This window comes from Lycium ferocissimum, chromosome 11 (assembly GCF_029784015.1).
Source record: "Lycium ferocissimum isolate CSIRO_LF1 chromosome 11, AGI_CSIRO_Lferr_CH_V1, whole genome shotgun sequence".
Taxonomy (NCBI): domain Eukaryota; kingdom Viridiplantae; phylum Streptophyta; class Magnoliopsida; order Solanales; family Solanaceae; genus Lycium; species Lycium ferocissimum.
This window is the reverse complement of record NC_081352.1, coordinates 47,356,327-47,379,528: the sequence shown is the minus strand read 5'-3', so window position 1 is coordinate 47,379,528 and position 23,202 is coordinate 47,356,327. Positions and strand designations below refer to the sequence as shown.

The 23,202-nt window shown below is 33.4% G+C and overlaps 2 protein-coding genes across 2 annotated transcripts; one reads left to right on the top strand and one right to left on the bottom strand.

Moving 5' to 3' along the window:
• The first annotated feature begins 6,788 nt into the window (after window positions 1-6,788).
• Window positions 6,789-10,722, top strand: LOC132036357 (GDSL esterase/lipase At2g04570-like). The gene is made up of 3 exons (XM_059426677.1): window positions 6,789-7,251; window positions 9,092-9,581; window positions 10,293-10,722. The coding sequence occupies exons 1-3, from the start codon at window positions 6,880-6,882 to the stop codon at window positions 10,487-10,489; spliced, it is 1,059 nt and encodes a 352-aa protein (XP_059282660.1). The 5' UTR covers window positions 6,789-6,879; the 3' UTR covers window positions 10,490-10,722.
• A 1,373-nt stretch (window positions 10,723-12,095) lies between these two features.
• On the bottom strand, window positions 12,096-18,093 carry LOC132036188 (protein disulfide isomerase-like 2-3). The gene is made up of 9 exons (XM_059426454.1): window positions 17,895-18,093; window positions 16,989-17,147; window positions 15,417-15,530; window positions 14,776-14,933; window positions 13,938-14,037; window positions 13,016-13,192; window positions 12,773-12,918; window positions 12,533-12,679; window positions 12,096-12,453 (listed from the first exon to the last, which is right to left on the bottom strand). The coding sequence occupies exons 1-9, from the start codon at window positions 18,015-18,017 to the stop codon at window positions 12,279-12,281; spliced, it is 1,299 nt and encodes a 432-aa protein (XP_059282437.1). The 5' UTR covers window positions 18,018-18,093; the 3' UTR covers window positions 12,096-12,278.
• Window positions 18,094-23,202: the final 5,109 nt, after the last annotated feature.

Below are 23,202 nucleotides of genomic sequence, written 5' to 3'. Positions count from 1 at the left end.
TTTTTAATTAAATGAAAAAAGGGGTGGGACCGGATGAGATGATGAAAATACATTTAAACAAACAAAAAAAGGTGACGCAGATGTAACTGCTCGGGTTTGAAACCACGACATCGCGCAGAAGAACAAGCTAAGTTGCACCTTTGATCAGCGCCCCCGAATGATTTTTGTGTTTTAGGAGGCACAATTAATTACATCACCCTTTTCTCAGGGTATATATGCATATATATATATATATATATATATACAAAAGAAATTCAAAACTTACCGAGTGCATGTTCCTTCCCACTGCTCCAGGTGGGTGCACCTCTGCTGTCAAGCCACCTCTTTCTTGTAAATTAACCGGCTCGCACCAGCCCAAAAACGGCAGGCTCAAGATCTTGTCCAGACAAGCATTAGACACTCTTAATTTTGTATGAATGGCACCAAATAGTTGCTTGTGATGATACTATTTAAACAATATTTAATTTTTAAAAATTATTTAAAATTTAGTTAGTATTGGTAAACTTCAAATATTTTTGTTGTTGTCCCTTCCTCGCATCCATTATGGTGTTTTTTTCAGAGTATATGTCGTTTATCCAGGAGTCTAATTTTTTGCTTTGTAAATATTGCATTTCCTAGGTAATTCAAAAGTAATAAGATTGAATCTTATTCATAAAAAAAGATACTGTAAAATACTTTAGGAATGTCTTCTATGAAATCATTGAATCTTTTTTATACATAGTTCATGAAGACATGATCAATTCCAAGTTTCAATGACTATGCTAACATCAAGGCTTAGTTATGGCAAATTCAGATATTTGGATGTGTGTAGTTAGGTTTGGTAGTTTTTAATTACAGATCTATGGTAATTTAGAAGTTCTCAAATTTCTGCTCAAAGGTCTGAAGTTGAAAGGTGGTTAAACTTAACTTCAACCATTCGGGTGTGAAATTTGAATTTCAAACTTTAAAATTCAATCAGGGCCGGCTTTAGGGTAAAGCTGATAAAGCAAAGGCCATAGGCCTCAAAATTTTGGGGCCCCCATTTTTTACCATTATAGGTTTATAAATTAGTTTTTGAAAAAAATGAGTATTTTAAAGTATAAAGTATAATTTTTTAATTCAAATATAAAAGAAAACTTTAAAATAAATTTGAACAATTCGAAGCATATGAGAAATTCTAATTGTGTTATTCAAAAATCCGTTAGTAAAAACAACGATGTGTACATTTCATGCACGAGAAATCGTACTGGTCATATTCCAACTAAGTTTATTTCATGGGATGCATGTGCGTGAGCTGGTTTTATTGAATATACTTGAGACCTCTAATTAAGATTTGGCTTTAGGCCACAAATTTTATTGAGCCGCCCTTGAACAATCATCAATGAAGTAAATTGGATTCCCACTGTATTTCCTCGAGTCCTTTGACAACAGAGATTTTGTATGTTGCCATCCAATAATAACAATGGAAAAAAAAAACAATGAAATCATGTATTGAAAAGTTCATTTTACACAATTAGCGAACCACTAAATCATTTCTTCATTTAATTGGAAAAATCATGAAATGCAATGAGCAGCTGAAGTAAAACCAAGACTAGAAAGGGGTCATTCAAATTCAACAAAAGACAACTGAAATTGACCACTCTATAAAGCATTCGATTAAACACCCACATAACGTCTCAATTTCAACGCCAAAAGAAAAATAGAAGAAAAAAGAGTGAATTACTTTTACAAAATGTAACATGAAAAAAAAAAAAAGGAGCAGAAAATTATGACACATGGAAATCTACTATTTTCCAGACACAAATTACACGTCAATATTTCGGTAGAGCTGACAACAGATAGGACACGACTGGCTATTCCCCATTCCTTCCAGCCTCAGATGCACCAATCATGAAATTGATGACGACATGAGGGAACGATTTGGACTTCTTCTCCAACCTTGAAGGATTCCAAGCATATAGTGCAATCCTCCGCCCTAGAAAATGGTTCGAAGGGGAATAAGCTGACGCTGACCGGACTTTAGTGGTCGACGCCCTCACTTGACACTTGGGTTGATAGAGGAGGTGTTGCCTCAGAAGCGTCAGCAGTGCCAACCCACGTTTGATCACTTGTAAATCGGGCGTATCGAAGATACCTGATGATAAGAAAAGATAACTATAGTGCCGACTTTAGGGTAAAGTTGATAAAGCAAAGGCTTTAGGCCCCAAAATTTTTTGGACCCATTTTTCACTATTATAGGTTATAAATTAGTTTATTGAAAAAAATGAGTATTTTAAAGTATAAAGTATAATTTTTTAATGCAAATATAAAAGAAAACTTTAAAATAGATTTGAACAATTTGAAGCATATGAAAAATTATAACTAATGTATCCAGAAATCGGTTGGTCAAAATAACGATGTGTACATTTCATGCATGAGAAATCGTACTGTCCATATTCCAACTAAGTTTATTTGATGGGATGCACGTGCGGTGCACGAGATGCATGTGCGTGAGTTAGTTTTATTGAATATACTTGAAACCTCTTGTTAAGATTTGGCTTTAGGTCACCAATTTTATTGAGCCGCCCTTGAATTCAATAAATCTAAAAGTTGAAGTTTGACTTGACCAATTCTCAACTTCAGACGCAAACAACCAGGGCCAGCTTAACCATAAGGCTAGTAAAGCAATGGCTTGGGGCCCCAACTTTTCGAGGGCTCCATTTTTCCTAAAATATTACTATATATATGCATTATTAAATTCTAATTCAATGCTTTTACTATTCTTAATATTAAATATTCTAATTATGTAATATTTTAATATGTTTTTCCTTGCTCTGAGGGTCTATGGGAAACAACCTCTCTACCTCCCAAGGTAGGGGTAAAATCTGTGTACACACTACCCTCCCCAAACCCCACTTGTAGGATTACACTGGGTATATTGTTGTAAATATATTTCTAATTCCAAAAAGAGAATTTTATTTTGAAGAATTAATTAAATCTCAAAAAGGAGCCCTTAATAACTATATTATCAATTGAAAAGGATTTGTTTAATAACTTCACATCTATAAAAGCTAGAAAAGTATATTTTAAATAAAAATACATAAGACGATATTTCCTTTCTTTTAAAAAAATTTAGGACCTCTCTGTGAAATTTTGCTTTAGGACCCCGATCTTGTTAAGCTGGCCCTGCAAACAACTAGAATTGAAAGTTGAGTCTTGCGATCTCGCATTTCAGTCTCGCAAATCTAAATTTAGTTCTAAGGCAAACTAAACTTTATACGCTTTTATAAACTCCAATTATTTTGTAAATAAAGGATCCTCCAAGCTGCTATTCGTGCAGCCCCAAGCAAAAACTAAATAAATATAGAACCCACTAATGATCACATAGAAGCGGCCAGCCAGCCACCCTCTGCCTGGTCGTTCCATTAATTATCAGTTCATTTGATTTTCGAAATCAAAAAAATGTGATATAAATTGAGACATATATCTAAAAAATGCAACATAAATTGAGACGTAAACTAGGAGGAGTTTTGCCTTATCAAATATCAAATGCATGCTTATTGAAAAGCCAAACTTTAATTTGTTTCAACATATTGAAAATGAATCACTCTCAGTTATTATCATCAGAAAAAAGAAAGAAAGGGGAAAAAGAAAGAAATACTAATGACGTCGATGGAATTGCTTAGCAATAAATATATGTGAAGAATATAAAGGATATCCAACTACCACCTCCATTTCTGCTCAACAGTAGTGAATATAACTCCAATGTAGCTTCCAAGTTAATGACCTCCCTCATTTCTTTCGGTGGTTGGTTGGTGCTACCATATCACATTAACTTCTATTTTCTCAACCAGACGTGACTGTTCTCGCTTTCTGCATCACACATATTCTAGAATCTTAATAATAGGACCCTTAAAAGGATTCTTTGGACGAATTTAATTAACATCCAGACAATATAATTCTTTTTATATTATCAGTTTGTTTTAACCTGTTACGGACGTTTAGCACGTAAAATGAACTATTTTCAGTGTATTAGAGTCCGTCTAAGTTAGCTAAAAGTAGTTGATAAACATAAAGTATTTTCAAGTGCTAAAGTTGATTATGCAAATAAGTAATTAGGTGTTTGGTTAAAAGTAAAACTAGTAGTAACACTTAGTGTATTTGGTAAAATGTGGTTATAAGCACTTTGTCTATTAAAATAACGTAAATGTTCTTAAAGTTGTTCACAAAAAAAAAAAAAAAAAATTAAAGGTACTTCTATATAAAAAAGGAAGAATAATGAAAATAAAATAGAAAAATAATTAAAAGTTATGTTTTTGAAATTTACTTCGGAAATTACAAAAGATACTAATAATAAAACCGTAAAAGATTTGGTAAGAGAAGAATATACTTATAAGTTATAAAACTATAAATTAGGAGTGATCAATTTATGAATTTGACTGATAAGCACTCTTGGTATTATCAAACGCGTAGATGAACCAAAAAATATCTATAGATTAATTTGACCACTTATAAGCTTAGCCAAACACTCTTTTAATCCACCTTTTTGAACTATTAAGCGTAATTATCATCTAGGCGACTTATTTATATTATTATCAGTACATTATATGAATCTAATTTGTTGACTTCGGAACGGCAAATTTTCTTCTTCATGAATTAAATGCAAACGTAGACTTGCATACTTATTATTTTTGCGCTAGTAATCAGAATCCCTCTGGCTGCTGATCCATATTGAGTACACCCATGCAGAGGTGGCATTACATGAGCCACCAACAAGACCAATTCCACGAGCTTGCACCACGTGGATGACCCTAAGAAGTTGTTCCTAGCTAGTGTAATTCAAAGCACTTCAAGTTTCCAACATTGGATCAAACATTAATTGGGCCTACATCTTTTTTTTTAATACAATTACATTGTTCATGTAAGAGCGTATCCTTTTTTTTTATTATACGTCAAAGAATCACGGGAAAAATATGAAATACGTACAGTATTCATTATGATAACGCATACTTCCGAAAGGAAAAAAATGCACTAAGACTTTGGGGTGTGTTTGGTAGGGATGAAGATGTTTTTCGTGAAAGTTTTCCTACATAATGTTTTTCTGAAAAATGTTGTACGTATTTAGGTGTTTGATAAGTAAACAGAAAATATTATCTGAAGGATTTTATACTATTATTTAAGCAAACACTATGAAGGTGGAGATGGGATGAGCGGGGTGGAGGATGAGGGATGGGGGTGCTAGAAGTGGGTTATGGGGTGGGCGGCTTGTGACACGGGGGCAGGGTGTGAGGGTGGACGGCCTGAGGCGAGGGTTGGAGTGGAAGGATGACAGTTTGCATGTAGAATGTTGTTTATGGAACTTATTTTTTCTATTTTCACTAAAGAAGTCATTTACCTAATTTTTAAGGAATTTGTTTTTCTTTTAGAAAATGTTTTGAAAAACATATGGACCATCATAAAAATGGGAAAATAGAAAATGTTTTCCATCATACCATAACCAATTATCTAGTTTAATTTTCCTTTAATTTGAAATTTAAACTTTCTTATGGCTTTTCTCAAGGTTAAGAAAAATGAAAAAGAAAAAAAATCATATGAATGAGCAAGTTATGTCCTCTATCATGTCTCCCTGAAACTGGTAGCCCACTAGCCACCAAATACCAATATAGCACTTTTCATTTTGTCGTATTGTACTACTATTGGCCCGTGGATGACTTTGGCTGGTATCTTAAGTTGCAGATATATTACTGGAAAAAAAAAACATACAGATATATTAGAATTTAGAAATAAGGCACATTTTCCTTCATATAAAATAGTATTTTTTTATATAAGGGGCACAATAAGGGTGGTTAATTATATATTTTTTAACTGAAAATTCATATTGTGTATAAGTAGATCAATATTACATTTTCTACATATATATTAATTCTTGAACATCATAAATTTTAGGTTTCAGCACAGATAATATATACGCCAAAATGTCAAGCTGGCTTTAGCATAGACCTGATCGAGCTTCTCAATTCTTTCCCCATAATTAAGTGTAAAAATCAGTTTTGTTTTTATTAATTAATCATGACTCATGCGGAAGCTAACTTCAATTCAGTTCCGTCTCGAACGGAGGTAGAGAATTTCATTACTACTCAATCACAATAAAAACAAAAGACTTCCTTTCTTATTAATGTGCAGTGCCTTTTACTCAATACGTAATAGGGTAATCAATACAAGTAACGGATAAAATACACGCTCTCATCAGCAAGTTGGAAACTTCAAACCTCAGGGAATTAATGAGAATATATTTTTATTTTTTTGGATTACACCGAAATTCGTTACTTATAACTAAAATTGACTTGGATTAACATATAACTAAGTTCATCAGTTATGTATATAAGAAAAAACATGCAATCAAAATCATTTCTGCATGTTAATAGACAATTAAAACATTTTTTAGTACTATTAGATAAGTGATGTCAAACTCAAAAGTACTCCTAAGTCCTAAGGATATATGCATATGGTTTGGTTGAGGGCCATATAAAATTAACAAATAGGAAAATAAGTCATTTCAAGTGCACTTATTCTTCAGTACTGAAAAGGCTAAATTAAATTTTACTACAAGAGCCAAAGAAAGTAGTTGGATTCATGAATTAAATAATGCACCTATTTTTTGGATTTGGTTGTTTTTACAGAATCAAGTACTTTCCGTCATTGCATGCAATGTCAACATGAAAGGACCCTCGTGTAGTAGCTCTTTGTCCCTGTCCTGCCTAAAAATGTAGTAGCACTTATTTATTACTACCCCATTAAAACCCCCAACAAATTTTAGTTCATTCGTGACTTCGTCTCCCCTTTTTCTAACTGCTAACCTTCATTTTTTGTACTATATAACTACTCAACCGCATAGCATGAAAATAACCAAGTGAAATTAAAATGGCACATAGTAACATATCATCATGGCTCCTTATAGTTCAATTATTTTTCTTGTTACTAACCCAAACATATGCCAAAATTCCGGCAATTATTGTCTTTGGTGATTCATCGGTCGATCCAGGCAATAACAACCATATTGAGACAATTGCTCGGAGCAATTTTATGCCATATGGTCGTGATTTTGCAGGTGGTAGGGCGACCGGTCGATTTTCTAATGGAAGAATTACGACTGATTTTATTTCAGAGGCAGCTGGTTTAAAACAAACAGTTCCAGCATACTTGGATCCAGCTTATAATATGTCTGATTTTGCTGTTGGAGTTAGTTTTGCCTCTGCTGGTACTGGATATGATAATGCTACTGCTGATGTTCTGGTAAAGCCTCTTTGCAGTACTCTTACATGTTTTGTTTGCTTTAGAGCTTGTACTTGTAGAACAGTTTAATCAAAGTAGTACTTGGTTAAATAGCGTTATACACATACTTTGGTCTTTGGGTGTGTAAACAAACTCTCACATTAAACATAGTAGGAGGGTGTTTAACTAAGCTTATAAGCTGGACACGCGTGCTTAAATATTCTAGTATGACTTATTTACACGTTTGATAATTAAACATTAATAGTCCTTATAAGCTAAGAGCTTAATTATAAGTCAAAGTAAATCAAAAGTCATAAGTTAGTCACCATCTTATAAATTCATTTGGTTTGGTTCAAGCATTTTACTATTTATCGATCTCTAATATTTTTTCTAATTCTCAAAATATTAGAACCTCAAGTCCCTCTATATTCCATTTTTATCAGTTGTTATTGTCGTTATACATATAAATTTATAATTTTGTAATAGTTTGAAGGACATATTAGTTATTTTAATAGAAAATTAGCTTATCATACTAAAAAATTACTATTTTCTCACTTAAATCTCCCACTGAAAAATGTTCCCAGCTTTTCAATGAGAACCTGTTCTCACCATGCATCTTCCTAGTGAACTGTTTCGGTGGGAAGGAGATTGAAAAAATTATATTTTTTAACACAAATTTTCCATTAAGTGTTAATGGAAAAACCTCTATTTCTAATAGTGATATAAAAAGAATAGTATGACACCTTATGTCAAGAGTGTCTTTGAATTTTAGTCCCACACTACAAGAAAAAATATATTTGGCAACAAAATCTTTTTTTGTTGCCATAGATTGATTATTATTGCAAAAAGTAGTTTTGGCAACAAAAAAAATTGTTGCATAGACTTTTCCCAAAAGCTGTTATTGCAAAGAACACGCAACAACTTTTTTTATTGTTACCAAAAGTACTTTTTGCAACAATAATCAATACTATGGCAACAAAATTAAATTATTTGGCAACAAAAAAGTTCATTTGCCAACAAGAAAACTAAGTTATTGCCAAATATTTAATTTTTTGTTACCATTTCTGCACTTTCTTGTAGTGCCATAATATTGTGTTGGTTGTTTGAGAGCTAATAGTAATTTGACTTTAAGAAATAAATAAATAAAAATTGGTGCAAAAACTAAAATATATGCAAGGTACCAAATTTCCTTACCTTTAAGAGTTAATTAAAGGTGGTAAGATTTCACATCTTTAGCTTTTATCGGATATTCTCGAAGACACGTATGTAAGAGTTCAAATGTCTAACTTTTATTGGGTATTTTCGAAGAGACATGTAAGAGCTTCACATGTCATGACTTCTAATTTGTCTCCCCCTTATAAAACATCAATTTTCATATTTTCACATACAAATATCGGTATCATATTTTTTGAACGAATTAAAACAAAATAGAGTACGACACAAAATGGAGTAGATGAAATAGTACACTACTAGAAATAAAGGTTTTTTTCACCAACATTCAGTAGAAAATTTGCGTTACAAAACATGATTTTTCCACCTCATTCCCACCAAACTAATTCACTGAGAAAATGTATGGCGGGAAATAGATTCTCATTGGAACGCTGAGAAAATTCTAATTTTTCCATGTGAAAACACAATTTTTTTTTATTTTTTCCACCGACATTCAGTGAGAAATAGTCACTGATCATTTTTCAGTGAGAAATTCAGTGGGAAAATAGAGATTTTCTAGTACTGGTATTTAGTCATTGGGAAAATAGAGATTTTCTAGTACTGGTATTTAGTCATTGTATGATAATCCTAGCTACCATGTTTCTCTTGTTGTTGTACTGAATGGCTACTCGCACATGATCCAAAATTGCAGGGTGTGATACCCTTGTGGAAAGAAGTGGAGTACTACAAAGAATACCAAAAGAAACTAAGAGCTTATCTTGGTGAAACAAAGGCAAATGAAGTACTAAGTGAGGCATTATATGCCACAAGCCTTGGAACAAATGACTTCCTTGAAAACTACTACACAATGCCTCAAAGGAGATCTCAATACACTGTGGATCAGTACCAAACTTTCCTAGTTGGAATAGCCAAGAATTTCATCACAAATTTGTACAATCTTGGAGCAAGAAAGATATCACTTGGTGGGCTTCCTCCAATGGGGTGTATGCCATTAGAAAGAACAAGAAATGTGGGAAATGGGAATGAATGTATGGAGAGTTACAATGTTGTGGCTGTGAATTTTAATGGAAAATTGAGTGGATTAGTGGAGGAGTTGAATAAAGAGCTTCCTGGTATTCAAGTTGTTCTTTCTAACCCTTACGACCCTATGCTACAAATGATTAAAAAACCTTCCTCATATGGTACGTTTTCTCTCTCTTTTTAGTTAAAAATAGATGTTCTTATAGTGTATCTTAGTAAAATACAAGCAATATTTGAAAGTAACGAATAGAAAAAGAAAAAAAAGATTTAAGTTATATACATTGACTATGTAATGAAATTTTTACACCAATCGTGTAATTATTTAACTTTTTATAATAGGTGAGTTAATATTTTACTCAAAGTTACCGATCAATGTTATTAAATAGAGTTACCAGCAATTATCTTTTAAGTGACATGATTGTGTAAATAACTTTTACACCTTTAGCGGGGCCAAATGCAACTTGTCGCTACCGGATTCATATGAACCCAGTACTTTCATACGAAGTATAAGTTTTTGTGTACAAATTCACTAAAATTGTCCTAAAGAGTAAATATGAACCAATAATTTTTAAAATACATATTTTTTTTAAAACAATTTTAATAGATTCGGTACTAAGAACCGTAAAAGTTAAACCCATAAAAGTTTAGATCAATGATCTGCTTCTAACCGTCAATGCACAAGATTTAAACTAAAAAAGAGTTAAGTTATATATACTGACGGTGCATGTGTAAATTCTTTCGCACGATCAGTGCAACTTAAACAATTATATACATGAGGTTGTTTCTCTATTTTTCAAGAATTAATGAATTTTTTCACACCATTGATACACAGACATAAACTGATAGTATTTTATCTTGTTATTAATTGACAGGGTTTGAGGTTGCTTCAATGGCATGCTGTGCAACAGGACTTTTTGAGATGGGTTATACATGTGATCGATACAATCTTTTCACATGTCAAGATGCAAACAAATATATATTTTGGGATGCATTTCATCCAACGGAGAAAACTGATCGTATCATTGCTGATCATGTGGTTAAAACAGCACTCTCCAAGTTTTTAGCATAATTAGTTATTATAATATGGAGATAAATCTATTCGTATGCTTTGGTTGTTTCATAATTCCATATATAATTAGTAGGGTATGTAATTTACGTGTGTAAATTCTTAGATGGAGTGGATTTTTAGTTACTTAACTGGTGGTGTTGGGTGATTTTCTTTCATCCCTTATATGAAGAAGGGATATATGTAATGAGAAAATGAGTGTTTTTACGTGCTAATATAATTACCTTTTCTTGAAATTTTTCTTGTTTATATTCTTTTATCTTCTTCAAAAGTCTTTGTTTGCCATTGATCTTTGTCAAAAAGGAAAATGGAAAAGGAAAACATTGAGCTTAATTCCCAGAAAGAGTAGGAGTAAATAGTAATTATAACTTATTTTGTGCTCTACAAAAATTAAAAAGATAGGCTTTCATTTATTACTTCCGCCAAAAGTAAATGGTCTTATTTTAATTCAACAGATAGGCTTTCACTTATTTCATACATGCATCTTTTCTATGTTCCAAGCAATGATTACATACAATTTTAAAAACAAAATTTTATTACTTTTGACGCTAAACTACAAAGTTATTACGTCATCTCACTTCAGATGGTCATATGATCCCTTCATATTTCCGTAATTATCAGTAGTACCCATTTTCAGTTCTCATCTCAATAAGCTGGCAATTAACATGGACATTTTAAGATCATTTTTTTGTGCGGAATGTCCTTCCAAGGCACTGGTTTTTAATTTTTGTCCCTCAAATTTGAAATCTTTAATTTTTGTCCTTCACCTAAAACTCATGAGTTATGGGTTCGAACCTCCGCTCAGTCAAATGTTCAAAAAAAATCGCAAGGCAGAAGTTTGTCTTAAGGCAAAAGGCATACTTCTGCCTGAATAGGCCTAACTTTTGCCCAAAATTAGGCCTATTCGGGCAAAAGCTAGGCCTTAAGGCAGAGATTTGTAAGATTCCAACTAAATTAAAAAAAAAAAAAAAAAATTGCTTGAAGACAAACCTCTGCCTTGTGCCTGAAAGCAAAATTATGCCTTAAGGTAGAGTTTGAAACTCTGCGATGCAAAAGTCTACCTTGCAATTTATTTTAATTTTTTACGGAGCGAGGGTTGAACCCGAAACCAAGAGATTTTTAACGAAGGGAAAAAATTAAAGACCAACAATTTGAGGGTTAATCGTGCAAATGACCCTTTTAAGATTGAGGTACCCAAACCGAAAACAGAATAGTGCTTTATTCAGCTCTTTTATTTGCTACATTTCTTTTTCCTATAGTTTCACTTGAATCACTACCTTTCTCCCATACTCACAGGCAAAGTATTCATAGCTTTTAAGAAAAAACTTGGACAAATTTCGAGCGAATGGATTCAATTATGGAGGATCGATCCAAATATCATGATTCTTGACACGAAAAATAGCCAACTTTGAAACCAAATACATAGTCCAGAAAATCTGGAGATTTCCTACAGCAATGCTTAGTTTATGACATTTATCTAATTTAAAGGACTGTTACCAATATAGTGAATAGAGCTACAGTCTGCAATATATTATGTTCTAAACCTCTCATAGCACTGATTTATGTAACTAGACGAAAATAAGCCAACAGAAGAAAACGACTTCTGATATAATCCCCAAGAGTAACAATCCATGTAAAGTTCCAGTTAACAAAGGAAAAGGGAAATCTTTTGAACTGGGGATGTCAATCTGATGATGAATAACATATACTAACACAGTAATACACGGCTTTGTTACTCAAAACTGTTTCTAGTCTAGCTTATCGTAATCCTCTATATGAGAGTGTAGAAGACTTATAACTCATCCTTGTTAGGCGTGTCATCCCCCATAAGTTCATCAAGAGAGAACTCGTCTTCTTCAATGATTTCTCCATCTTTTCCATCCCATGGTTCACTTTTTACAATTGAAGGAGTGGCTGCTAATGGAAGATTACCTTTTCCACCTAGTCCAGCTTCTTTCACGAAGTCTCTGTATATGCAAAATGAACAATGTCATGTTTCAATCCCAAATACACTGGAATTCTAATCATATGGAGATAGCTACTTACATTATAGGCTGACGCTGGAATGCACCCTTAAGAGGTGCATATACTCCCTTTTTAACATTCAAAGCTACCATAGCAGGATATCCATAACCACCAACACCGACGTGCTTTTCAAGATCTGCTTGCTTACCAGCAGCCACCCAAAGATAGCTGTAAAATTGACAAAATCTTATGTTATCTCCAAATCCGAGAACATTTTAATCCACTTGATTGTATCGCACATGATAAAACTTTTGTACTTGCCTGTAGGGATTTCTCTTGAACTTCTCTGCAACAGCTAACAACATTTCTAGGTATTTGTTCCTTCCATCTGCCTTGGAATCTAATATATCCGGCAGGAATGAAACAAAGCAGATTGCAGCAGAATTACATTTCTCTTCCATGACATCCTTCATTAGGAGATAGGACAAACAAAGTCATATTATCTTAATGGGTATGATAGGCAACAGAAAGGAAGAAGAGTTCACAGGATTAAAGTCGGCTTACTGGGCTAGTCAACTCAATCACTTCAGGAGGTGCAACATTTGTTTCAAGCTGCTCTAATCCAAAGGACTCAATGGCTGTAGCTGTTCTTGCACCTTCGTATGGGACTGGGCTTTCCTTGTCGGCACCAAATACCAAAATTGTGGGGAAACCTTGGACATTGTACCTGCTCATCAAAGACTGATGATAGACCCTAATTAGAACTAGGACACTCAAAAAGGCATTGTTGAAAGTTTAGGACACTCAAAAAGGCATTGTTGAAAGTTAAAAAGAAACTCCAATTAGAAATCCTATTTTCACAACTATCATTTGTAATGCCAAGTCAAGGGATGAGAACAACCATGTCAACCTCATTTTCCATGTAATTGTATATGATAACCCAATCGTATCTCACCATTTTGTTTAGTGTTTGTTTAGTGTTACGAAAAACTTTATCATGTGTCGCACACAATTAACACTAGTTGAGCGAGCCTTCTTTTTGTCTCACAAAAAGTGGACCCAAATCTTACACTTTTGGGTCCATTTTTTTACGAGACAAAAAGAAGACTAACACAACTATCATTAGTTGTGTGAGTTACAAAATAAAAAGTTTCAACATATGATTATAGAGTTAGAAGTCGTCAGAGGAAAAGAGAACTGCAGGCCCGAAAATATGAACAATCAGAAAACCATCAAGAATGATAGTATAGATAATAAATGATCCAATTCCTTTGTTGCAGGTTCATTTTTTAGAGGTTTCACTTCATAACACAAGCTAATAGGTGCAAGCAGCTTTTTAAGCTACTAGAACAGTGTGTCAAAAAATTTGTTTGCGGAAACTACCTTCACATGTGTCTGTATTCTCTTACTATTTGAAAGAAGAAAAACAGAGCTAAAAATCAATTAGATGAAAAATGCCGAACTGATCATAAGATTCCAAACTTACCTTCTCTGCATCACAGTCTACGTGACCCAGCTTCACCTTACCCTGAAGGTTCTTAGCAGCTTTCTTCCACTCAGGAGCAAGCTTTTTGCAGTGCCCACACCTTAAAAGTGCCATTTAAATTTAAGGCATCAGTAAGTAAACAGAAACAATTATATAATTTAAAAGCAAGTAATTGCTGAGAAGGGTCTGAAGCAAAGAAGAAAAGTTGGAGGAAGGAGGTAACTTATTACTCATTTATCACACTCACACGTGTCCTTTAACCTTTAGCACACTCATCTTCAGAAACTTAGGAGTGACCACAAGGATAAACTCTAACGAAAAGTCCACCTCAAATGTTAAGAGCCTTCTAACTTCAAGCGTTATAGACAAACTAAGGTTCCCTGCCATATAGTTGTATAAGGTTCTAATGTCTGGTACATCCTCTCTCAGATTTGTGAATAGTTAATTACAAATGACGTAAAGCACTACATTTACTGGCATACACAATTATCAGAGGTTACATCAGTTTAAAACAATGTCCCGCAGTTTCCTCCTCAAGAAATCGGAACCATAGATAAATAATGGGCCAAGGAATTTAGGGGTTACTACTTATATAACAACTTAGAATCATTTATAGATCTTTATTCTGCGCCCTGCTACAGCAATAGTCTTTAAAGAGCAATCCAACTACTCAAGTGAAACACTCAGAAATGCTTAGAGCAAGTGTTAGATAAGTCATCACCATGTGAAGGAAACAAAAGGCATATATACACCAAAAGAAAAGGTCTTAGACTCTTGCAAGTACAATAATTTAATGGCTGACAATTAAGAAACTAAAGTCGTAACCCTTGAAACTTACCAAGGTGCGAAAAACTCAACTATCCAGAGATCTTTGCTCTTAAGCACTTTCTCATCAAAATTTCTTGAGTTCAATTCTACTGATGCACTAGGCTCAGAACTCTCAGAAGATCCTCCTGTTGCTTTTCCATGTACTCGCTCTTTCAGCAATGCCTTGATCTGTATATAAAGCAGTTGACATCAAAACCTTCCCTGGTTTCTCAAGAAGACTCAAATGGACATGGAGAAAGGACTCAAGACCATCATTCCATCAATTGTACAAGACATAATGATTAAAAGCTCGATAAATAATTTATAATTTAAATAGATTATTTACTATCATCAAATGCGTGAGGAGTGAATGCACAGAATCCTTTTTCTTTTGACAAGTAAATGAATACAGCTTAACCCCTGATATCGTAAAAAGGAATTTATTCATCTTAACTACTAGAGTTGGATTTAGCAGTGCATTATATCTGGCAATAAGAAAATGAAAGGCAGAATCATTTGATTTGTTCAAGACAAAGGGCTTTTGCAGGAGGTGAAATTGGAAATGGACAGAAAAAAGACATGAAGCTAGGTGACTTTTTAACATAAATAAAGTTGGAAGAAGAAAGCCCTAGTACATACTGACTTTCAAACAACGTAAACAATGATAAGTACCTGCTGCAACGCGAATTCGGCAATTGGTTTCGCTTCGCGTGCCCCTTGGTAATCAACAGGAGGTTTTCCAGGTGCAAACACCTTGATGGTAGGAAATCCTCTGATTCCATATTCCTAAATCATGAATATATGTGTCAGTTTTCACTTCTGAATTTATCTGAAAGTGTGAAACAGAACCCTTAAATCCGACCAACTGATACGATGATGACGCTTGGCATCTTTAGATTTTAGAATATTTCATTATTGATAAGAAGGATAAATGTGCACGGAAAGATGTGAAAAATGAAAGCAGCAATATCATAAAGCCAGTTTGAATGACGATTTGAAATAGGTCAGAAATTACAATTCTAAAGATTCCAACCAAACTGCAGTGATTTTTAAAAGCGAAAAGTGCAATACAACGACAAGGTTCAGGGGACTTGGAGTGAAGAGCGAGAAAAGTGACGCATGCTTCTTTGAAATGACGCGCAATATATGAGAATTAAAAAATATCCAACATATGTGACTTTAGTACAATAAAAATTAAATTGCAATTGAAGCAACTCACCATCCAATATAAAATAATGATTATATTGAAAGGAGCGACCGGTTCTCATTGATATCACTTTGTGCACCATCATTTGAAGCACAAACTTCTCTAAAGCGCATGGCAATAACCCCTTGCTTCACATCACTTCCTCGCGTTAAGCGATGCCTTGTAATAACACTAGATCAAGTTGTCCTAATTTGACTTTACTACTGAGCTTCTTCCCATATTCTATTAGACTGGAATCTTATTCAGGCTAGGGAAACTACTAAGTTATATAGCGTGGAGCTATTTTAGATTGGTTCACGGTCCTCCTAGTATAATTTCCTTTTCTTAGAAAACTAGGAACAACATGAAACCAAGTCCTATAAGCTTCAATAGCAACTGTGAAAATCAAAATGAATGTGGACCAAGTCGTAGCAACCACGCACAAGTTCAATGATTCTTTAACTTTTTTAATTGTTTCGATGATTCTTTAACTATGCTAACACGTCAAGGACCTCAACTCTTTCTGTAGAATTAAATGTTCCAAGAAAGTAAGCTAGTCGCATGTTTGATAAATAGAACCTAAGTGAGATGGATAGAAATCTTTTAGCTAGTTTTCTCCTCACATTTCCTCTAGACATACAGTCTATTCAAGGATACTTCAATGACATGTTAAGATATTCTCAAACTCATAATTCCCAAAAAGATGTCCAAGGCTTAGAAGCCCAAAACTGAGTGATTGGCCATAATTCGAGCGACATCTATCTATGTAACATGAATCTGGGATCGGATATGTATTTGTTATAGTGTAAGGCCTTGGAAGGTAGGACCATATATAAATATAAAATAGGCAGTTTGGATCTGGTCCATAATGAATGTCATACTAGAGAGTTTCATTTCATCATCTAAATACATTCTTATCTGAAATCCTAGCAGATTTCAATAGTTCTTGTTCAGGTTATAAGGCAGAAGACACACTTGATAAAAAATTAAGGCAGAAAACACTATAACCAAGGAAGTAACGGATATGCATATTTAAGAGATCATTAACTAAGCAATACCTGTGCGAGGGACTTGTGAGCATCAGCATCAAGAGCTGCAACAGTGGCAACACCTTTCAATATGGTAGCTGCCCTTTCCCAAATGGGTGTCAGAGCTTGACAATGACCACACCAAGGCGCAAAGAACTCAACTAAAACAACACCATTTGAATTTAACACCTGCAATTACCCATAAAATGTTTAAGGTTTTTGAGATGCAATTTAAAGCAGCTATGTGGTGAAAGTAAGAAGTGAAGAAATTATTTGCAATAGAAAGCAGTAAGAAACTCCCAAAGTATTATATAAACACATTTCATAAAGATTCAGACGGGGTTCTAGTTTTACCCCAAAATTAGTTATTGTTTTGAAAATGAAAATTGGAGCTTAGATGGACTGACTTTTTTTTTTTTTACTCTTTGTCAATGATCCAAACAAAAAAATGCCAACTTTATAGTGCCAAGGTAGTCTATAAATTATTACCACTAGCATATAGGAACAACATTTCAATAAAGCAGTGCATTAATCTCTAACACCACAAGAACACATGAACAAAACGCAAATTCATTATAGCCATTAAGTAATAGTGATTCCAAACAACAAGAAAGAATAACATTTAATCAATAAAACAACTCACACAAAACCCAAACCCCAGTTCAATCCTTCCCTAAATATTACACAAACAAACACTGATCTCGCATTTAGTCAAATACATAGATTGATATATCAAAATGGGGTTTCCCCTTACAACTAAACTCAAACTAAATCCATGTTTAAAAATTGGGTCTTGAATGAAAATTGGAGGAAATTAGGCACAAAGATTGATATAACAAAATGGGGTTTTCCCTTCAACTAAAATCAAGTAAATCCATATTTAAAAATTGGGTCTTGAATAAAATTCAAGAAAATAAGGAGCTGTAAATAAAATACCTTGGACTTAAAATTGGATGCAGTTAACTGAACAACTGGTGATGAAGGTCCATACAACGCACTAGCAGTAGCAATAAGGTTTAAAGCAATCAAGAAAAGTGGAAAAAATGAAGCTCGATCCATTTGTTTTCTTATTTCGTTGTTTTTTTTTTCTTTTTCCAAAGAGATTTTATGGAGTATTATTAATGGTGAGGGCTGGTACTGAGGAGTAACAATAAAATAAAATAAAATAAAATAAAAAAGAGAAGCACCAATGGTCACTCGTGGCAATGACTACGTGGTATTGACAAATTAGAATTGTACATGTCAGCTTATGACGTTATTCCGGTTTCAGAGATCCAAATTGGACTCATATTATTTTTTAGTGAAAGAAAAATGAAGGTGAGATTTTTTTTTTTTTTTTTTCCTTTTCCTTTTTCAAGTAGAAAGTTCTAGATAATTTCAGCAAAACACTTAAACGAGCCACTTAAACATAAATTTGATTGAAATTAGAAGAAAAAAAATATTGAAATAGAAGATAAAAAATAATATTTGTAAGTTAAATTTGTTTTTAAAAATGCATTTAATCCAAAAAAATATAAAAATTATGTGAGTGAAAAATCCTTCAAAACCAACCAAAAAATTAGTTCAATATATAACCAATAATATTCTGAAAAGAAATAAAAATACCATCTAGTTTTTGTATTGGCCAATTAGAATTGTCCATGTTAGCTTATGATGTTATTCCGGTTTCAGAGATCCAACAGAACCACTGGACTTATCAATATAGTGATAGTGAAAAAAATGAAAAGTAGGACTTTTTTTTTATATTTTTTTTCCCTTTCGTCGATGAGATATTTCCATTTTTTTCTCCTTTTCCTTTTCCAAGTAGAAAGTTCTAGACATCTTTACCATTTTTTTTTTTTTTGGAGTTTACCAAGTTTATTAGGGAAACTAAGCTGAATTATCACATAAATGGGGTAAGTGCACAGATATTCATTTGGACTTTGGAGGACCTTTATGCAAAGCATAATTGAAATTTATAAATTTTTATAAGTTTAACCATTTCAAATTTATGGGTCAGAAGTTACAAACTTCATATAATTTTTGTCTGAAATTTGCATGGCATCCTCAAACTCGACCTACGATATTGTAATTTGGCTTGCTAGTCTCAAATTCGAAACTACTAAATTTTTGCGTGAAAGGGTCTAAAATTTGGGACAATCAAGTCAAATTTCAGATCAGAATATATGAAGTTGGCATACTCATGTGGAACTCATAAAACATATCTCCAAACTAAATTTCTTTTTGCTTTCTGAATACAGAAGAAGAAAGGTCAAACATACTTGAGAATATCACATCTACTAGAATCGGACACCATTTGCATTGTGAACACTAGCACATTAGTTTTAGTTTCTTGAATTGTTCTAAAAGATTTTTCTCAGAACTGCTAGTATGACAACAACTGGCTTTGGAGATGGATCCAATTCAAGGTTGCAACCATCGTGACAAAGAAAATATTAGCAATCGTCATCCCTATAGCAGGAAATTACATAATAATGATGAAGAAAAAGGAGGGAGGAGTAGGAGGAAGCTATAGTTATAGGGCAATTTGCAGTAATGGCCTCCGCTGGGGGTGGTCTTTAATTTTTGTCCCTAAAATTGGTGGTCTTTAATTTTTGTCCTTCGCTTAATACTCCGAGGTCCTGAGTTCGAACCTAGGCTCAGTTAAAAAAAAAAAAAATCGCAATGCATAACTTTAAAAGACAGAGATTTACCTTAAGGCAAACTTTTGCCCAAAATTAGGCCTTAAGACAAACATCTGTCTTAAGACCTAATTTCTTAAGGTAGAAGTTTGCAAAATTCCAGCAAAGTATTTTTTTTTTTTTTGTTGGCCTTAAGCCAGAGTTTGAAACCCAACTTATGTTTTAGGAATTTTTTTAATTTTTGATAGAGCGGAACTAAGAGATTTTTAGCGAAGGCTAAAAGTTAAAGACCACCAATTTGAGGGACAAAATTAAAGACCAGTCCTTTTGAAGCCTATTTCGGGCAAAAAAAAGTAGTTGGAACTTGTTTTGGGCTTGAAGAGCCCATGCACAAAGCGTCCAATGTGTTGTGTCGTGCATCCTTAGGAGCTAGAGCAACAAATTTGGCCTTAAGATTAGTGCAGGCATGGGCCTACAACCTCCGACATATTGTATTAAACTTCCATCTTTTTGCGCGGATTGTCCTTCAAAGGCACTGGTCTTTAATTTTTGTCCTTCAAATTGTTGATCTTAATTTTTTTTTCCTTCGCCTAAAAATTTATGGGTTCTGAGTTCAAACTCCCGCTCATTCAAAAATTAAAAAAATTCGCAAGGCATAATTTTGGATCCAAACTAACTCTGCCTTAAGGTAGCAAACTCTGCCTTATAAGGTAGAGTTTGCCACCCTAGGGCAAACTCTGCGTTATAAGGTAGCAAACTTTGCCTTAAGGTAGAGTTTTGCAGGCAAATTCTGTCTTGCGAAATCCAAACGTTGCCTTGTGAATTTTTTTAAAAAGATTTTGACTGAGCGGGGGTTCAAACCCGAAACCCATAAATTTTTAGGCGAATGATAAAAATTAAAGACCAAAGAATTTGAGGAAAAAATTAAAGATCATCCCCGAATAAGGCCAATCGTGCAAATTGCCCATTAAACTTTGTTGGAACGACTTGTTGGGCTTTTCAGTCTTAATTGGGCAATTTGCACTATTGTCCTTACTCGGGGGTGGTCTTCAGTTTTTTCCCCTCAAATTGCTGGTCTTTATTTTTTACCCTTAGCCTAAAAATTCATGGATTCCGGGTTTGAACCCCCGCTCAGTTAAACATTTTAAAAAAATTCGCAAGGCAGAATTATAACGCAGAGTTTGCCTTCAGGCATAAGGCAAAACTGGCAAACTTTGCCTTGACAAATACTCACTATCTAAATAGGGGTGTACAAAAGAAAAACCGACAAACCGCATCAAATGGATAATCCGAGCCAAATCGAGAAAAAAAATATGATTAATTAGTGGTTTGGTTTGACTTGTTTTGGTATTAAAAAAAAATCCGACCATAATTGGTTTGATTTGGTTTTGACTAAAAAAAGTCAAACCGAACCAAACCAATCGGACATTACAAGTATACAATTTTTGAAACAGTTTATATATAAAAAAAATTATTTGTAATGTAATTTATAAATATCTCTTATACTTTTTCATAGTTTCTATCTTTTAACAAATTATTTCAAGATTAGACTTAGAAATTTGAATGGTCTAATAAGTTTTATAGCTCATAGATGTTAGTAACTCAAATAAAGCCCAAACTAAAATCAATCAATACTAATGCTAACAAAAGAATTTTAATTGTCACACTAGAAATGACAGTAATGTTGAATATTATTCTTTACGTTTGCATTGGTTTAGACGCTAAAAATATATAACTTAGAACATGTTTGGATTGGCTTACTTTAGGTGTTTTTAAGCCAAAATAGCTTTTAAGCACTTTTATAGTGTTTAGATAAGATTAAAAAAAAAGTGTTTTAAGCACTTATCTTTAAACTAAAATAACAAAAATAAGTCAAAAGCCATAAATTAAAATTCCTGAGCCCATCCAAGCAGGCTCTTAGTTTTGTCACGTAAGCCGTACTGACACAATTCTTTGATGTAGCTAACTTTTTTTTGTTGAATTTTTCTTAAATGACATCTTTTCAGTTCTTCTAAAAGAGCAGCATTTAAGTTTGAATTTATCAATAGAGTCTAGAGTAATCAAGCCGCATGTTTAGAATGTAATTTCGTGGTTATCTTCTTCAACAAGATCCAATCGAAAATAAGGAGCCACTTGAATTCAAATTATGGTATATACAATCTATTGCTTCTTACTTCTTATACTTTGACTTTAATGTAGTCCAAAAATTGTTCTACACTTCTCTTTCTGGCCCCATTTCTTTCATATCCTCACTTGAATTCTGTGTATATGGTAGTGGACTTGTTCTCAATTCATATTATTGTTTAATTTGGAGGACTTATTTGAACTGCTGAGTTTATAAAAACAGATGAATTGATAATTAGTTATTAGTATATGATTCTAGAGCTCTGTAGATATCTTTACAAGAGTATCAGCTTGTCGCAAGCTATTTGTCTTGTGATTCTCTGTTAATTTGAGTTGGCAATTTATTTTAGAGCGGAAACCAAAAGAAGGAGAAAAGTATGTGAAATCACTAGTCCTTTCACGTCACTCCATTTTAGATCACTTTTTTACTTTCTAAAGTGATTTGTAAAACCAAAAAGTATTTTTTTTTTTGCTGAACGAAACGATGCACTAAAGAAAGAAATGGAACCATTATAGTCATTACAGTAGTGGGGTAGATCGAAAAGATACTACTCCTAAGTTGTCTTTGTTAAAAGAAAGCATAATAATAGTTGATGGTGAGTCCCCAAATGTTGTTTCTTCTGAGTTTTGCCTCCCAACTTCTTGTGTGCGAGCATATTTGGCTAACACATCTGCTACTGTGTTCGCTTTACGCGGTATGTGGTGTATCTCCTGAATCCCCATGGCTTCCGGTAGGAACCTGCATTCACAGTCACTCTGTTTGGTAGAGCTGTGTTTAATCAATATTGATTTTGCAACCTGTTTCCTTTCTTTTATGTCAGTTGTTTTTCCATTTTGTTGTTTAGGACGTCTAAAAGTTATAATTTGATTCAATTGTAGACACATCCATGTATGTAAAATCAATTAACACTTACACTACTATGCTATGAACTCTCATACAAATATTAGCTTGAATAATATTTCTATTGTGCCAGGTGTTTAGTTTTGAAAAACAATTAGCTCTATCCATAACTAAGTATATTATAACATAATTATTAAAAGACAATCAAAAATTATTAGAAAGTAAAGAAGACAATGATTGGGAAATTTTTCTGTGTATATTTCTTGTATAAACATCCTCTACTTATACTAGCTATAAAGGACTAAAATGCAATAATCAAAAATGCTCCTAACAAACCTATGAGCTGTACAAAAATTCTGTACAAAATTTCCAGAATGTAATTTGGAATCTTATACACCTATATACATTTCTAGAATGATCTAAATAAATATCTTGTACTATTTCTTATACGTATGCCATGTGTATATTGTACTATGCTTTAGGTTTTGTAGAATTTGTTCATGAAGGCTTTTGGGAAAGTCTCGAGGCCAATTCTAATAAAAGGCCCAGTTGGTTTGTGGTCCAAGTCTGGTTTAGAAGACCCAATGTGAGGGTTGGACATAACAGATCACTTTCCCTTTTTGTTGTTCTTCATACCATCGATGCCTTTGTCTTCTTG